Source organism: Scardinius erythrophthalmus (genome assembly GCF_964197995.2).
Source record: "Scardinius erythrophthalmus genome assembly, chromosome: 5".
NCBI lineage: Eukaryota > Metazoa > Chordata > Actinopteri > Cypriniformes > Leuciscidae > Scardinius > Scardinius erythrophthalmus.
The window spans coordinates 18,049,552-18,066,986 of NC_138225.1; the positions used below are offsets into that span (position 1 = coordinate 18,049,552).

The 17,435-nt window shown below is 36.2% G+C and overlaps 4 protein-coding genes across 8 annotated transcripts in view; 1 reads left to right on the forward strand and 3 right to left on the reverse strand.

The window, feature by feature from the left end:
* Window positions 1-261: 261 nt before the first annotated feature.
* On the reverse strand, window positions 262-8,603 carry abcb9 (ATP-binding cassette, sub-family B (MDR/TAP), member 9). Of its 2 annotated transcripts, XM_081365039.1 has the most exons (13): window positions 8,513-8,603; window positions 7,910-7,974; window positions 7,459-7,727; window positions 6,364-6,478; window positions 6,101-6,231; window positions 5,327-5,532; window positions 4,935-5,132; window positions 3,682-3,810; window positions 3,412-3,600; window positions 2,631-2,804; window positions 2,234-2,393; window positions 991-1,127; window positions 262-879 (listed from the first exon to the last, which is right to left on the reverse strand). In XM_081365039.1, the coding sequence occupies exons 3-13, from the start codon at window positions 7,688-7,690 to the stop codon at window positions 571-573; spliced, it is 1,980 nt and encodes a 659-aa protein (XP_081221165.1). In that variant the 5' UTR covers window positions 7,691-7,727; window positions 7,910-7,974; window positions 8,513-8,603; the 3' UTR covers window positions 262-570. The 2 variants fall into 2 exon arrangements, with proteins under 2 accessions (XP_081221165.1, XP_081221164.1); XM_081365038.1 differs by lacking the exon at window positions 8,513-8,603 and having other exon boundaries at window positions 7,459-8,181.
* Window positions 8,604-9,475: 872 nt separating this feature from the next.
* Window positions 9,476-13,330, reverse strand: LOC308691408 (gypsy retrotransposon integrase-like protein 1). Of its 2 annotated transcripts, none has more exons than XM_081366545.1 (8): window positions 13,013-13,330; window positions 12,070-12,263; window positions 11,840-11,951; window positions 11,607-11,748; window positions 11,476-11,530; window positions 11,135-11,392; window positions 10,901-11,017; window positions 9,476-10,700 (listed from the first exon to the last, which is right to left on the reverse strand). In XM_081366545.1, the coding sequence occupies exons 1-8, from the start codon at window positions 13,179-13,181 to the stop codon at window positions 10,479-10,481; spliced, it is 1,269 nt and encodes a 422-aa protein (XP_081222671.1). In that variant the 5' UTR covers window positions 13,182-13,330; the 3' UTR covers window positions 9,476-10,478. The 2 variants fall into 2 exon arrangements, with proteins under 2 accessions (XP_081222671.1, XP_081222672.1); XM_081366546.1 differs by having other exon boundaries at window positions 9,619-10,700; window positions 11,840-11,920; window positions 12,114-12,263.
* A 204-nt stretch (window positions 13,331-13,534) lies between these two features.
* On the forward strand, window positions 13,535-15,984 carry ogfod2 (2-oxoglutarate and iron-dependent oxygenase domain containing 2). 3 transcript variants are annotated; one of them, XM_081366549.1, is made up of 8 exons: window positions 13,535-13,582; window positions 13,744-13,822; window positions 13,896-13,952; window positions 14,045-14,155; window positions 14,244-14,343; window positions 14,434-14,558; window positions 14,688-14,945; window positions 15,366-15,984. In XM_081366549.1, exons 5-8 carry the CDS (start codon window positions 14,274-14,276, stop codon window positions 15,636-15,638), a joined length of 726 nt encoding a protein of 241 aa, XP_081222675.1. In that variant the 5' UTR covers window positions 13,535-13,582; window positions 13,744-13,822; window positions 13,896-13,952; window positions 14,045-14,155; window positions 14,244-14,273; the 3' UTR covers window positions 15,639-15,984. The 3 variants fall into 3 exon arrangements, with proteins under 3 accessions (XP_081222675.1, XP_081222673.1, XP_081222674.1); XM_081366547.1 differs by having other exon boundaries at window positions 13,542-13,822; XM_081366548.1 differs by having other exon boundaries at window positions 13,542-13,822; window positions 13,904-13,952; window positions 15,366-15,926.
* Window positions 15,985-16,806: 822 nt separating this feature from the next.
* Window positions 16,807-17,435, reverse strand: part of slc4a5a (solute carrier family 4 member 5a) — a gene marked incomplete at both ends in the record, with an annotated part of 32,034 nt that continues 31,405 nt past the window's right edge. Inside the window, one exon of the mRNA XM_081366544.1 lies at window positions 16,807-16,987. Coding sequence (XP_081222670.1) covers window positions 16,807-16,987 — 181 coding nt within the window. The remainder of the gene's footprint in view (window positions 16,988-17,435) is intronic.

A 17,435-nucleotide genomic window follows, 5' to 3' on the forward strand; every position in this document is an offset into this window, starting at 1 on the left:
AGATTAGTTTTTATCTGTCCCTCTATCTATCTATCTATCTATGAAGTTGAAGTGCTGAAATTAAAAAAAAAAAATTAAAGCTAAATAGAAATATAAAAAATTAATAATAATGACAAAAGCACATAATAACATTACTAAAACTTAAAGTAAAATTAAAATGAAAGCAATTAAAATGAAAGCTGAAAATATAAAAATAAAAGCTAATTCAAAATATTATTTAATACTATATACGACTATAAACGATGCACTATTAACTGTGTTAGTATGTGGGACCTTTATTTAAATAAAAAAACAATATTCTGTCCATCAATTCATTTTATTTACCTAATTACATTTAATAACAATTAAATTATCTCAGATATTTACATCTGAAACAAATTTACAGTACATCAAGTATATCAAGTATGTATTGCTTAAAGCTTTATTCAAGGCAGTACCCCAGTCTAGTAAACACACTCTTTGACATGCAAAATTTGTGATAAATCCCAAGATACAATTACATTTATAATAAAATCATTCTAGGATTAAGGCTTTCATACCAACAACCAGGTGAAGCACGTCAACTTTCTCTTAGTAGCGTGCTTCATACTCAGTGTCACTACAGTCCTCTTCGCCCTCCTTATCTCCTTCCTTCAGCACTCGAGGTGGGGCTGGCGATATTTTGTGACCATCTGCATCTATTTCACTCCCCAGGATCTGCCTCTGCACCAGCTTACAGTACAGGCCTCCCCTGGCCATGAGTTCAGCATGAGGGCCCTGCTCCACCACAGAGCCTTTGTCGATCACCAGAATGTTGTCCGCTCTCTCCACTGTGCTCAGTCTGTGGGCAATCACTAAAACCGTGTGCGCTCGCATCAAGTTGTTCAGAGCCTGCTGAACCTAAAACAAAGAAGTAACATGAATGAAGTCTAATGCAAGACTAAAAATACGTATGTTCACTTGAGCCACGGCCTTTCAATATAACAGCATCTCAAGATCATCAGCTCTTACTATGTATTCGCTTTCTGAATCCAGTGCACTTGTGGCTTCATCCAAAATGAGAATGCGAGGGTTTCTGATGAGAGCCCGAGCAATTGCAACTCTCTGTTTTTGCCCACCAGACAGCTGAGTGCCCTTCTCTCCGACCCCTATAACAGAGGACAGAGCAGCATGATGAATTATGAGCCAAACTCTGATACAAAATGTGTCAAATAAAGTCAAAAACATCCAATCAAAATGAAGTGTTTGAATATCTATAATAGATATACATACATTTCTCATTCTCATCAGTGTTGAAAACAGTTATTTACATTTTTATTTCAGGATTCTTTGATGAATAGAAAGTTCAAAAGAACAGCATTTATCTGAAATAGAAAGCTTTTGTAACATTAATCGCTACCGTTCAAAAGTTTGGGGTCAGTAAGAATTTTTATTTTATATTTTTTGGGAAAAATAAATCAAATAAATCAATACTTTTATTCATCAAGGATGAATTCAATTGATCAAAAGTTACAGTTAATACATTTATAATGTTAAAAAAGGTTCTATTTCAAATAAATGCTGCTCTTTTGAACTTTCTATTCATCAAAGAATCCTGAAAAAAAACTGTTTTCAACATTGATAATAATGAATGTTTTTTTTTTGCATCAAATCTGCATATTAGAAAGATATCTGAAGGATCATGTGACACTGAAGACTGAAGTAATGATTCTGAAAATTCAGCTTTGATCACAGTAATAAATTTCATTTTAAAATATATTAAAATATAAAACATTTCTTTTTTAATCAAATAAATGCAGCCTTGGTGAGCAGAGGAGACTAGAAAAATTTAAATATAAATATTATAATATATTATAATGGGTGTGTGTCTGTGTTTATTTATATATATGCATATACTGTAAACACACATATACATCTATATAATAAATATAATAATATGTATGCACACACGTTATATAAACAAATACTTTTATGTTAGATTTACATTTACATTTATTCCTTTAGCAGACGCTTTTATCCAAAGCGACTTACAAATGAGAACAAGAGAAGCAGTTAAACTAACAATAGGACAACAATATGCAAGTGCTATGACCCTTCTCAGTTTAATCTAACGCAGTACATGTTAATTTTCTTTTTGTATTTTTATAGAATAGAATAGAAGAAATGAACTGATTTGACAGCATTAAATATAATATAATATAATATAATATAATATAATATAATATAATATAATATAATATAATATATAACTAACCAGTGTCATAGCCTCTGGAGAGGCCAGTTATGAAGTCATGTGCATTGGCATTAATGGCAGCTCTGATGACCGCCTCCATAGGAGCTTCAGGTATACCATAGGAGATATTCATCTGAACAGTGCGGGCAAACAGAACAGGCTCCTGACTCACCAGTGCCACCTATAAAAAAATAAAGCACTAACATCTCTAATTTGCTTTTGGTTAGGTCACTTCACCAACATTTGCATTATCATCAACTGCTGCCCTCTCATGTTCATAGAATGTACTACAAGCAGCATTGAAAACAACACTATTACAGATAAATAAAAAAATCTACACATTTTTTAAATTGTATTTACAAAATAATGTATCCATTCAAAATGTAGTACGACAGATCAACTTCAGAATATATCCCACCTTAGAGTGATAATATTTGTGTTGGTAGGTGTTCACAGGTCGGCCGTCCACTAGCACTTGGCCTTGCTGAGGGGCATAAAAGTTCTCCAGCAAACACACACATGAGCTTTTTCCACCACCAGAGGGCCCTACGAGTGCAGTTACTTGCCCTGGGCGAAGACTGAAGGATACATTCTGAGAAGAAAATGTGGGTTCAGTTTCCTTCTTACATATATGTCTAGGAATTCTGTTACTGATTCACTAGCATATCAGTTTAAAAGTAAAACAAATAAAAGTAGCATTTAAAGTTACTTGCAATAGACTATTTGCAAGGACAGTCTTTGCTGCTCCCAACTTAAGTCATCCATAGAAACTTGAGTTTAAGCATTATGCTCAGGGGTACAATGGTGATAAAATATATCTCAATAATTCTGCGGTTCATAGTTTTTTTCTACTTGACATAATTCTGATGTTTAGCCTTTGTGTTTTTAGCCAAAATCATTAACATTTATCAGCCCTTACACGGTGTCCTAAATAGGTGCAATGCAATAAGATTACAGCAAAAAGCTACTTATCCATTTACACTGAATGTGACAATGTGGCTCAACATGAAACATATTTTATGTGGCCAGAAACCAACAAAAATTTGGATTTACATAAAAAAGAATTTTAGAATTTTTGCGTTACCACATAATGCCTTGTTAAGATATGGTTATATTTTCCTGTTAGTAGATTAAATGGCAAGATATCTCCAAATCAAATATATACCTAGGACTTAAAGTCTACCTTCAACAAAGAATACCTTCAATATTTCCATCTCTGGTCGTGTTGGATATGCAAATGTCACATTTTTGAATTCCACCCGGCCTTCAAGTGTCTCTGGAGCTTCTTGACCATCAAGGCCATCTTTAGGTTTCCTGTCAATATATTCAAACACTTTCTCTGCAGCGCCAACACCTTGCATCAGACCTGTGTACACCGATGATATACTCTGTAAAAAGACCAGAGTGTTTCAGATTCATCATTTGAGTTTCATTCACACGTGTACATTTTAAAAGTAAAATCAAAGTACCTCAAGGGCCTCTCCAAGCTCTAGCTCATAGATGACAAAGGAAATAAGGGTCCCTCCGCTCATCTGATTTGTCACCACTAGGTGGCCTCCATAAAACAAGACTGTGACTTGTAAGGCCAGCTCAGAGATCTAAAAAAAGATAGAAATGAAGAAAGAAGAAAGATTGAAAACTAGTGTAAATGTGGACTTGAACTTCTAAAATACTTAAAGGCCTGGTTTCACAGACAGGGCTTAGACTAAGCCAGGATTAGGCATTAGTTCAATTAGGACATTTAAGTAGCTTTTATAAACGTGCCCTAGAAAAAAAAAAAAACATTACTGGTGTGAATCTTGAGACAAAAGAAAGGCACTGACATATTTTCAGATAAATCAGTGCAAGTTGCTTTCTGTAAAAACAGCTCAAACATGCATTTTAGTCTGGGACGAGGATTAAGCCTTGTCTGTGAAACCGGGGGTAAATGTGGCAGAAATTTAGACAAACTGTGAAGCAAAGGGAAATAAATGATGCTCTCTTCACGTACTATCTGAAATTTCCTACTTCCCACTTCTATTTTATTACGAGCTCATCGCATTCAAGTGCTTTGTTGTCGGAAAGAACAGGAATCATGAAGGACGGCAGTTGTATAAGCCTCTGAGTTAAGACTGTGTCTTAAGAACTAGTCTGACCAACTAGCAATTATTAAGAGCTAATCATCTATCCGTCTATCTTTTTATGTAATTGACTTAAAAAAGTTACGACCAGTCTTGAAGAATATGAATAGATGACTAACTTGTAAGACTAGTATTATCAGTTTCTACAACCGGCCACAGGTTTATTCTTTATTGGGAAAATCTTATTAAAGCCAAAAGGATAATTAACGTCCCATTCATTGACATTCACTGTGCTATCTAGATAGTCAGTTTGCAGACAATTCTGGAATTTCGGTCACATACAGGCTATTTTGTGTATAAAGCATACAATACGCTTCAAACGATTATTCAAATTTGTAAATATGCACTACATTGACGGGAAGACGAGGCTAACAAAGATTACCAATCATAGCAGCAACCATGTCAACTCGGGAACTTGGCTATCAAAATTATCTTCAAACTTCCCAGTGGTAAATATGACTTGACAGGGTGACAGATTCCAAAACTAGGAAACTCATATTTACGATAATTCCGATAGCATGTGAAGGCAGCATTAGGATGCATAACTAAGGATTCTGTGAGGACAAAGACTGAAGGCTTCGTTAAACCTTCAAGATACCTACATAGCTTGACCACATGAAGCAGGCGTAGGCAACCGCTTGCTTCTTATTAAGAATGAACATCTCCTGCAGTTTGCTGTAGTATGAATCTCCCTCCTGGTCCTCATTAGCAAAACTTCGCACTGTTCTCATGGCTGATATTGTTTCCTCGGCCACTTTATTGGCCTGAGCCAGTGCTGTCTGAACTTCTTTGGTTAATTTCTGTTGAACATCACAAATGTGTAATGTTAATCTTTTGGAACGAGTACATCTTTTGTATCAGTGTATGAAATGCTATTATATATATACAGTATAATGTGCATTTGTGAATAATGAAACAGCATAAGCTATTATACTACAATGCACCACTTTCTATTATTTCTATCAAGCAAAGTATTTGCATATGCATAACTTGCCTTGTAATACTCTCCATACAGTTTGGAGACCACAGCTATATATGGGAAACCCATGATGGTGACTACAGACAGCTTCCAGGACATTCCAAACATGAATATGAAGATGCCCACAGATTTCACAAAGCTACGCAGGAACAAGTTCACATTTTGTGAGATGAGGTCGCTCACTTGAGTAGTGTCTGAGGTAAGTCTAGAGGTAATGTCACCTGTAAGGCAAACCATTGAGTGCTGAATCATTTATGTGTTCTGTACTGAATGTCTTTCACTGGTCCAATGGTCTTTTGATAACATAACGTTAAAAACAACACTGAATTTTCATTTCTTTAAGGCAGCAAAATAATAGCATTAATGTTATAGGTAAGCTTTGGTTTCTTTGTTAATAAAATACAGCATCACATGTTTTCTGTTGGCTGCACACAAGGGCGTAGATTTGGTTTGAACATTGGGGGGGTTGAAGTTTGGGTCTGCATATTTTTCATGTGATCGTGGTATAAATATTGGGGGGGGTTGTAATGCATAGATTTAAATATTGAGGGGGTTATCTCCCCCCCAACCCCCCCACAAACTACGCCCCTGGCTGCACACAAGAATCAACACAATAGTTATAAGGAAAGAAGACAAGGCCAATCACAATTGAGTATGCAAATGTAAAAAAAAAAAAAAAAAAAAAAAAGATCAACTGAAATTCAGTATGCAAAATTATAGGCCTCCATGTTTTGGTACAAATATAAGGGATATGTTTGATGAGAGATATGATTGGAGCTGTAACATTACCTGTATGGTTGGCATCAAAGAACCCAATATCTTGATGCATTAGTGATCTGAAGAGAAGGTTCCGAAGTCGAATGTTCAACCTGGCAAACGTAACAGAAAAGACTCCTCCACGAAACCCAATGGCTATGGAGCTATAAAAACATTTTCAAAGGGCACTATATGACATGGATTAAGATAAAAACTTGATGTGTTTCATCAAATCTCTATAGTGATGTCTATAAAAATGAGTAATTGAGGGAAAAGTCAAATCCAGAATTGCTCACCTGACCAAAGCCAACACACTGAGAGTAATCATTGGTTTGGCAAAATTATCCATGCTTTTCTGGATAACTATGCCATCTATTGCTTGCCCCGTGTAATAAGGTATAAAAGCTTCACCTATGGAGAGGAAAATAAAACATTAATAGTGCGCTGAAAAGTACTAGAGATGAGAACAATATGTTAAACAATATAAAGTGCTAGATGTGCAACCATCAAAGTGTGACAAATCAAGGCATTCGCAAGCATGTAATGACTAGAGTAAATATTACAGCAATTACACTGCAATGATGTGCAATCTAACAGTACTCAGACCGTTAAGTTAAGTAATCCACAACTGCTGGGGTGAATATGATGAAAATGTCTGTACAAGTGAAAAAGGTCCATAAAAACTGTTATACACACTACCGTTCAAAAGTTTGAGGTCAGTAAGATTTTTCATTGATCAAGGATGCTCTAAATTGATCATTTTGAAAGCATTTTAAAGAAATTTCTGTTCATCAAAGAAGCCTGAAAAATGTCTCATGGTTTTCACAAAACTGTTTTTGACATTGATAATAATAATAATAAACTATTCTTGAGCACCAAATCAGCATATTAGAATGATTTCTGAAGGATCATGTGATACGTAAGACTGAAGTAATGCCTGCTGAAATTTTTAGTTTGTAATAATATTTCACAATTTTATCTTTTACTGTTTTTTCATCAAATAAATGCAGTCTTGATGAGCATAAGAGACTATTTTCAAAACATGCTTCAAAATAAGTATATTTTCCTGTATATATTAAGTATATTTAAATATTTTTTACAGCATTTATTAATGTTACTTAAAGTTAGTGTTCGCTTTTGGTCCATTAAAAGCATTTTTCATTGTTAGTTCATATTGTGTTAACTAATGCTATGTATACAACCTCATTATACAGTTACTATACATTTCATCAGATTGTTCATAGGGAATGACTGCTGGGCCAATTATAGCAAGACCTACTGTTAACACAAGTCTGACTCATGAAATATCCATCATGGAATTATGACATGTTTACTTCATTTATTACATTTCTTAGAATATAGCTGTGAGAAACTGTTGAGAGTGAACTTACACACAGCAGATAGGAGAAGAAAGAAGAAAGCAATGGCCAGCAAACCCGAGTCCTTCTTACAGTATGACAACAGACGGCCGATTGTGGCCCCTGAATGAGGAGACTCTTTCCTGATCTTCTCACTGGACTCATCTTCTGTTTCAATGCTGTCCACCAACCCCTCCGTCTCCTCGCTGTCCTCCCGGTCAGACACAGCATTGGGAGTCTGTGACAGCAGATTCCATGAGATCATGATGCCTATTGCTGATGCACAAGTCCAGGAGAACAGACTGAGGAACCAAGGGTCATACATCAGAGCTCCCTCTTCAGAAAACATCAACAACTTGGCCAGAGCATAAGTCATATTTGTAAGGCAAATGAGGGCAACCAGCGTCCCCAGGTTTGACACCCTCCGTGGACCATCGTTCCTGTTAAAGAACACCCCTATAGAGCCCCCGAAAAGAAGACTGACCCGTATGAGAACGGTTCCCCACAAGTCCAGTGTTGAGCGGTGTATGTCAAAGTCTTCTAATTCATCTGAAAATATATCAAGACTTGATCCATGAACATACAATATTGTAGTGACCATAATATCTACTAGAGTGAACACCAGGCTCCCACTGAGAATCACAGCAACCCTCATTTTCCTACACTTGTTGAAGAGGTTGATACTAATGCACCACACAGCCTAGCTCTCCAAGGTAAACGTGAGCAGCAAAATTCTATATGGAATTTGATATGGAATCACTATTGAATAAGTGATTTCAATAGTGTAGGTAAATGACACAGCGTGAAACCAGATTGACAGGTCTGGTTTGATAAAAAGGTGCGCGCGTGAAACAAACTCTATGTCAATGTCCTGCGCCTATAAAGTTGATTCGCTGGCCTGCGCAGCTTGACACCCGGCACTAGCACAGACTTATTCATTAGGGCAGTATAGAATATCTATATGTAAATCCTTAGGTTTTCCGTCTAAAAAGCAGCTCATTATTTCCTTCGTAAATCAACCTTCCCGGTACGATAATAAAACTCATATTAGTCACACGTCCAGTTCACATCCATCGGCTCTCCTTACCAGTGCAGTTCAATGACAGGAAGGGGGAAAAAGAATACCGCACTGAAGCCCCGCCTCCGTAACAACTGACCAATCAGAAAGGGCTCTGGTCACATTGGTAAAATACACAAGTATTTACATATTGTGATGGAAAGCGCGTGAGGGCAAAAATGGATATCATGGTATCCGAATTGTATTGTTTTGTTTATTGTAGCTATTTTATTGTGCATCCAAAATGTATTGTATCTCCAAAGTCGAGCATAAACTGAGCATTTCACTAATTCACAGTAGACATTTTAAAAGGAAAGTAATAAGTGCTACAGTGAAAAACTACTATTAACTACAATACAATACAATATATACTATATAATATAAAATACAATAAATACCCTTTTTTGGTGGTGGGGGGTCATATATTGAATGTGCACTTGTAGTGTAAGTCAAATCTTAAAAGTATATTTAAAAAAATCGTACTCTCAGATATATCAAATACATGGCTTGAAGAGATTACACTATTATGACAGTTCTTTAAAACACTTTAGTACGCATTTAAAAAGTGCACTTTGTAATAAATTCATAATAAAAGTTTTACTTAAAGTACATTTTAAATCATTGCTTATATGAGGAACGAAGTACTCTTATGTTAATGTGTTAATATAGCCTATACTTAAGTGCTTATAAGTATTTAATATTTAAGTATATTCTTTCAAAATGTATTTTTTCGGAACACACTCTTTTTTCAAGTATACTAAAATGTACTTCTTTTTCACAAAGGTTATTTTATTTTAAGAGGATTTTTTATTATTTTATTTCAAATAAAAAAGTATGAACAACCATAATTTTATACGGAAAGGTGCATTCCCAGAATGTATTAAAAAAGTATTTAAAAAAGTAACACTGCACTTTAGTCACCTCATGAATTTCTGATAGATAACCACTGTTGTCACCAACTGTAAAAACAGATTGTATTGGCTCAAATATATTGGTGTTTTAACATAATATAATTTAATATTTACAGTTAGGAACTAAAATATCACCAAAATGTCTCCCATAATTCTTATACGTACAGTATACCATTGTCAGTGCATTTTTTGAAAGTTCTAGTTTTTAGTACAAATGTAACAAAAAGTGTTTTATAATGGATTTGCGAATACACAATTTTAAACAAGAACAGGGCGTTACAACATTAAACGGCTTCACTTTAAAGACATGTCGCCATTTTGCAGGCTGTCCCAATGATGACACAAGTAAGAAGCTGAGGTCAGCCCTATTATGAAATCAGCCGCAATCCGTGGCTGCATTCTTGCACCTTCGTTTCAACTGTTATTTCAAACGCAAACAGAATGTTGCACGAGATGTATCACATTGGCCGCAGAGCTGACTGAATAACTGATTAACGAATCCATTTATTACAAATGAAAACAGGCAATTGTTGGATAACAATTTAAAATGATGAAGCACATGTAAAGAAATTTATTTGCAAATTCAGACCCACCATTTGAGAAAAAAAAGTTAGGCAAAACAACAACTAACAACTATTTTCTGTGGTAATGAGCACTGAATATTATAACCTTCATAGTTAATTTTTAAACAACATTCTTACAGATAATACTGAAATTGCTGTACTTCAGATGACTCATCCAAAGGAAATACAGAAAAAAAAGTGTCTTCTGGTACATGAGTCACCTAAGCAAAACAAACATGGGTGTGTAGTTCACTAAAAAGCTAACATAATGACCTGACTTTGTAATAAATACTATTCTGTAAAATAATAAGCACAATCTAAGACCATCATCAGTGTCAGTGAACGCCTTGAGCTGAAAGAAAATATTTGATTTGCTGAAACACAAAGCAAGCATGAGTTCATCTACTTAACATGCTCTCTGTGGACCACCTTACAGGTGTTCGAGCTGTAGTCTATGCAAATACACTTTGCGGATAGTGATCAGACCCATCAAAAAAGATTTTCAGTGCACATCAGTGTCTGTTAGAGGATATTCTTGGCTTCAGGTACATTCTGTATTGTGGTTAGGACAGTCTCCACAGGAAAAGACAAGTAGAGGCTTTCCTTAAGCTTTTTTGCTGATGGCGATTCCTCTGCGCTGAACAATGGGTTGGTCACAGTGAGAGTTATGGAGGGCATGTTTCTAGCCTTGCGTTTTGCATTTTTCTTTACTTGTCTGTAGGCGACATTCATATTTGTAACTACCTGTATAGACAAAAAGAACATTATCAGGAAACTCACTTCAAAGCTTGTTTGCACTAAAATCATTGTTTTTAGACATCCTTTTTGAATAAACGCTAGTAGTTACACATGCACTATGGAGAATGGGACACGTCTAACTGATTTATTATTAGTAATGGGACTGAAGAAGATTTTAACTACACAAACAAATGCTCAGACTTTACCAGCTGTTTGATGTTATTCTGCTGCTCCTGCATGGAGGAAAGAAAAGAGTTTGTGTCCTCTTCATTAAGGGTATCCTCCTCCTGGTCCTGATAGCAACTAAGAGCATCAAACTTTGCCTTTAAAAAAAAATTAATAATTGAAATTCAGTCAGTGTAACTTCTTGCTTATCGTATTAAAACATGAATCCATGTCTGTGTATTACCATATCTTAGCCTAAAAGTTCATTCTCTTACCTCACTAGATATGCTGGCTTTTCTGTTGAACATTAAAAAGTGTGGCGTAAATTTTGTCGTAGAGTTGACTGATGTCCTGAAGATGGCCAAAACTGGATCAAGAAAATCATCCCATTCTACCTGTTTCTCCACCACCATCTGTTTTATGGCATCTCTCAGCAGATTACTGCTGCGATCATACAGTGCGTTCCTCTGCGGCTGGTCTACTGGCAACACTCTTAATGCTATGTTCCACCGGTCACACAGGTGCTTTGTAACCTAAAATAATTAATAATAATGCTGTGAAAATAGAGGGAATCCCATTTTGCATAAAAGTTTGGTATTTCAAAAAAAGTTTTTACCTCCTCACAGAAGTCAGCACTTTGAGAGCAAAACATTGTCTTTGCAGGGCCAAATCTGAAAAAAAGAAAAGAAAAAACATTTTAGCATATTAGCATATTTATTCTTTATTAATGGTGCAATGTAACCTCACCTGCAAATAGATGATGAAAGGCATCGTGCAATACAGAGACCATCTTTCTTTTGTACAGGAAAGGCCTCTACCCATTTACTGTAGTAATCTGTAATAATAACAATGTGTGTATTCCCTCCATGTACAGTTCCTGGGAATGGACCTGTTTTCAAAAACAGCAAGTTAAGACATTAGGTTACGCTCTATAAATATGTCCTGCTAACAAATTAGACATCTTAAAAGTCTCTTATTACCGATTATTTCAATGGCCAAAATGTCCCACGGACCATCCACCTTGATGGGTCGTACCGTTCTGGCTAGGTTTTTACTCCGCTCTGTGTGTTGACAAGTTTCACATACTTTAATCTGAAACAGATGATTCAGTGACATGTAGATAAACGCAAACGCACGTAGATAAATAATTAAGACACTGACAAACACATCCATCCCTAAAAGTGTCAGGATAGTGACATCCACAGCATACCCAATCCACAACATCCTTGACAATGCCAAGCCAGTAGTATTTACTCTGAATCCTGTGAACAGTCTTCTTCTGTCCCAGGTGATGCCCAATGTCATTGAAGTGACACTCCAGGAATATCTGTCTCTTCCGCTCTGCCTCAATCACTACTTCTCGCTTTTCTTCTTTCTTCGGTCCCACATAATATAACCGGCCATCTATAGAATTTATGATAGAGAAAGGTTAGAGAGGTAGGCCTAATACAACTAAATAAATCACGAATCACTCAGTAAAACCAGCTAAACCATTAAAAAAAGCATGGAATGTTGCTTATGTTGCTTTTAAAGACTGTTTTATATACTAGAATAGACTGGATAAAATGATCAACTCAAACATCAGGAGGATATTTGTATTCAACAAATACTCAATATGATGGTTATGTACTAGTAAATAGTTTCAGTAACCCCCATTAGTAGCTTATATTCAAACCAGGAGCCATTAAAATATATGTATGAAGAGTTTAGATGCAAAAGCCTCTAAGTGCCATCTAAAATTTCCTTCTAGAATGAGCATTTTTATCAAGATCTAATATTTAAGTTCAGTAATTTCACTTAAATGACAATAATAGGTAATTTTCATTGCCATTTAAGTGAAATAAGTGAACTTAAATATACCAGCTTGATAAAAATTATCATTTTAGAAGAAAATTTCAGATGGCACTTAGAGGCTTTTGCATCTGAACTCTTCATATATTGACAATTCCTAGACAGGAGAATTTTAAATCTAGGATAATGTAAATTTTTTATACTATTTTATAAATATACTAAGTTAACATATAACAGGCCAATACATGGTCTGTCAAAGTTGAACTTTACAACATTGTTTCCAGGAAATACTGTAAAACACTAAAAGATTAACAACAGATTACTAACAGTCCGAATGTAACATTTGCAAGCTTTGCTCTCACCGTCAATCCTAAATTTCTGAGCATATCTTTTGAGATTTTTCTTGCGAATAGGGTTCATGGTTTGAGGATAACAGCCCTCGGCAACAAAAGTGTAAATGTCCCCCAGTCTGTTTGAGCTGGACTCCACCACCTCCTCTTCGGCAACTGGCAACGAGTCCACACTCAACATTCTGCTGCGAATACACGGTCCCAGGCTTTAAATACATAACAGACGGTACAGCTAAATAATCGTCCGATTTTAAATTCAAAACAACAGAAGCGATTTGCCTTGTACTTGCGCGTGCACACACAACAATACTCGGACGGAAGGAATTGAGTGACGTACCAGGAAGTAAACTTAACCTATATTTTATCACTCTTGGTATTTATCGCTCTTTTCAGATACGAACTCATACAAAATTTGTCTAGAATATTTATACTCATATACTTGAAAAACAAATGGTAGTGTTATCAGTTGTTTTGCGAAACTGTTTGTTTCTTTACGGACATATTTGTGGTTGTTCCAAAACAATCATTGAGTAGGCGGAGCTCTGAACATATTGACAGTTCAACTTCAAACTGGTCAAAGAGGTCTGGTTACTCGGGTCGAAATGTGTTCTCGTTCGCTTAAAATGTTTCAAAAGTCGTAAATATTACGTCTGTATAAATATACAACAGTATGTAGATAGACTCGGAATAGTCAAATCTTAATACAACATGGAAAGATTTTACACATGCATTTGCTTTTTCAGAGATAATATTTTTCTTGAAGAATACAAACTTCATGTTCGTTTTGTCTCAGAAAGCCAGTTCAGGAGTGATTATCAAAATGTAAGTACTGGCTAATGCCTTAATTTAAAATACTTTGACATTTCTCTCTGAACACCATTGACATTTGCTTAAGATCCTCAGATCCCTGGGCTGTGTGTCTGAGTCCCAGTTCAGAGACGTGATTGGAAAGGTGAGTGAGCTCTCGAGAGCAGAAATCACTCTTGCGGTAACGATGGAGATCAAGGCTGTCAGAGTGTGCTTATTTACTCCGTCGTGTTATAGATTCATGCAGAAATTGAGAGACGCCAGAATCATAAATTGAAATCAGCAGAGAGAGCAGCTACCATCAAGGAGATTTATACACCTCTACATCAACATGTTTATCATCTACAGGTAAGTTATGTAGAATCAGCAAGTACGGGCAGTCTATCATTAAAAATCTTTCAGTGATATAGTGTAATGTCATTTATCCCCTGCAAAGGAATCATTCCTTGCCCCAGAGCTTTTACAGATGATCAAATACTGTGCTTCAAGTGATGCAACCGTGGAAGGACTAATGAAACTCATCCAGACAGAAGCAGGTGAGCTTCTTCTTTATTCATGCTCCAATTTAAATCTTTTGACCATCAAATCATGGGAAATAAATCACATCAACAAAAAATGTTTTGCAGCACCAAGAGTCTTCAGGTTTCCAGTGTTCAGAAAGGAATTCTGCAATGACCTTATAGAAGAGCTAGAGCATTTTGAACAGTCTGATGCCCCAAAGGGCAGGCCGAACACCATGAACAATTATGGGGTACAAGTTTTTATCAATATACACTTCTCATTGAGATTGCCATCAAAATGGAGACTAATATAGTTCTTTGTTTTATGCCAGTCATAATAATAATAATAACAATAATTTAACATCTCTAAACAAATTCAGATTCTTCTGAATGAACTGGGCTTTGATGAGAGCTTCATCACCCCACTGAGGGAGGTCTATCTGCGTCCACTCACGACTCTGCTCTACAGCGACTGTGGAGGAAGCTGTCTGGACAGTCACAAGGCTTTCGTGGTCAAGTATGCTATGCGGGAAGATTTGGAACTCTGCTATCATTATGACAACGCTGAAGTCACTCTAAATGTATCACTGGGGAAAGACTTCACAGAGGGGAACCTGTTCTTTGGAGACATGAGACAGGTGCTTATAAGACAACTTTTTGAGAATTCCCAGACAGGGTTCTTTGAAATTGAAAATCTGTTTAAAATCTGCTTGTAAAGACACCTTTTATTAATTATATTATTATTATTTTAGGAAAGGGTTCCCTCAAACTAGGGGGTCCGACTCCTTTGCATCAAAAAGTTTAGTGTAGTCTTCTGTTTAATGCATGCAATCGTTGAAATGAAATAGTATTATCACATTGCCCATTCAACTACCCTAAAAGAGCAAGCAAACAATTTCTTCAAGAAGAGATTTTATTTCATGATTATAGAACACATTAGTTCACTTTACAAAGACACTGACAGTTTTGGATGAAACAGTGGGCAGCACAAGCATGCAGCCTAGTAATGCACGATAAAGATGTATTTACAGTGTCCTGACTGTGTGCGTTTGTCTTAGGTGCCTCTGAGTGAGACGGAGTGTGTGGAAGTGGAGCATCACGTGACTGAGGGTCTGCTTCACAGGGGCCAGCACATGCACGGCGCTCTGCCTATCTCTTCAGGCACACGCTGGAACCTGATCATATGGATGCGAGCTTCACGTGAGAGGAACAAACTCTGCCCTATGTGTGGTAAGAAACCCACGCTAGTGGAGAGTTACGGATTCAGCGATGGCTTCACCATGGACCCTGATGATGACACTAGTAGAAATGTGTCATGTTCTTTAACATGATGTTGTTCAGTGCTCTAATTTATGGTCCTTTGCTCAGTAGTTTGGCAATCAGGATAAAATATGCTTTTCGTCCAGTGTGCCTTTTTCAAAATCAGTACCAAAGGCGTAAATGTTGTTTTATGTTCTTGGGTAATTTTGATTGCAAATGACCTGATTAAATATTCAGTTGATTGTAAATGTAGTGGTTTTAAGCCTGCTACTGTATTTTAGTCAGTGTCTTATCTTAGGATAAATTATTAATATGTACAAGGGATTTGAGATGTACAATAAAATAAACACATTCTAATATATATGGCTCATATGTACAAAAACATTAATTTCAATAAATATTTGTAGTCTTAATTTTTAAACCTTAACCAGAATTCAAGTTGTCAGGAGACAGAATTATTGCATCTTAAACAGTTTTTTTTTTTCCCTCCAGAGGTTAAATCTCATCGGCATCAGCAAACATCATCCATCATTTGCAACCTGCCCAGTTTCACATAGTCATGCACAGAATATAAAAATACAGACAAAACATCCCGCTTATACCTAACACTGCTCACACAAGCATTCTGAAACGTTCAAGCAAATAAAATGAAAGGCCAAAATCTGTTTCAGTTATTAATTTTTTTTTTTTTTTTGGTTGTTTCTTTCCCCAACTTTGATTTTTGAGTGTTATAAGCAGGAAAAGAAAGGGAAAGCAAGGAAAAGCATGACTTCGGAGAAAGGCAACACTACTAGACCCAGAGGTATAAGCAGTTACCGGGGAAAACAAAATCATAATTGTAAATCTCTGTAATCATCATATCAAAGATACTGAAATCTTGAAAATAAAGCTGATCTAGTTTCCACATAATCTATGGTGTTATATTGATTCCAATTAGTTCAATTTACTGAATTTGCAGCAAGTTGTAATTCCATTGGCTTTTAAAATAAGAAACAAAAATCCATATTTGATGCATACGTAGCATAAATTATGTACTCTGGCTCAATGTTTACTCTTTAAAATAATTCAACCACTGACTTATTATGCCATGTCACAGTTGTGCTATAAAGTGCTGTCTCATCCACTCTGTATCTTAAGTTAAACATGAACATGTATTAGCAACACAGGAGCTTCAAACAAGCTGAGATGGAGCGTCCAATGTTCCACACTGTTCACAGTTCCACTACTAGAGATTCGACATTATAGTGTTGTTTCGCTGCTCATGTCCCTGTGATCCCTGTGTCTGCCTCTAGGGTTAATATCTGCGTCTTCATAGTCGGAATCCATCTCAATCTTCACCTGGGGCACGGGGCAAGACATCCCTCTGGCCAGTGGCATCGCCGGAGACGATGGACAGGAGATCTTCAGGTGCAGAGTGATGCTGTGGAATGGCAACTTCCAGTTACAAGAGTGAGGAGGACAAGGAGGAGGAGGAGAGGGTTATGGCAGGGAGGAGGTACAGCTGAGTGTCAGGACGGGGAGCAGGGAGTCTGTATTAAGATTATAGATGCAGGTGACAGAGACGGTGTGACTGCACAAATGTTCCAGGGGAAAGATTTGGGATCAGGGCACACCCAAATCAGAAAGAAGGCTCAGTATGATGTCCTATAGTGTTTCATATTATGCGTTAAGGAGATAACAAAAGTTTTTAAATGCGAACATTACTTGGGCCATTAACAATAAGGTTCTACATTAACATTAATTAATGCATTAGGAATCAAAATAATTTTGGTTATGTTCTTTTTTACATTAGACATTTCAATTTACATTTTTTAACATTCAGATATAGAATATATAAAGTAACATTACATTTTTTGGACAGGAATGTT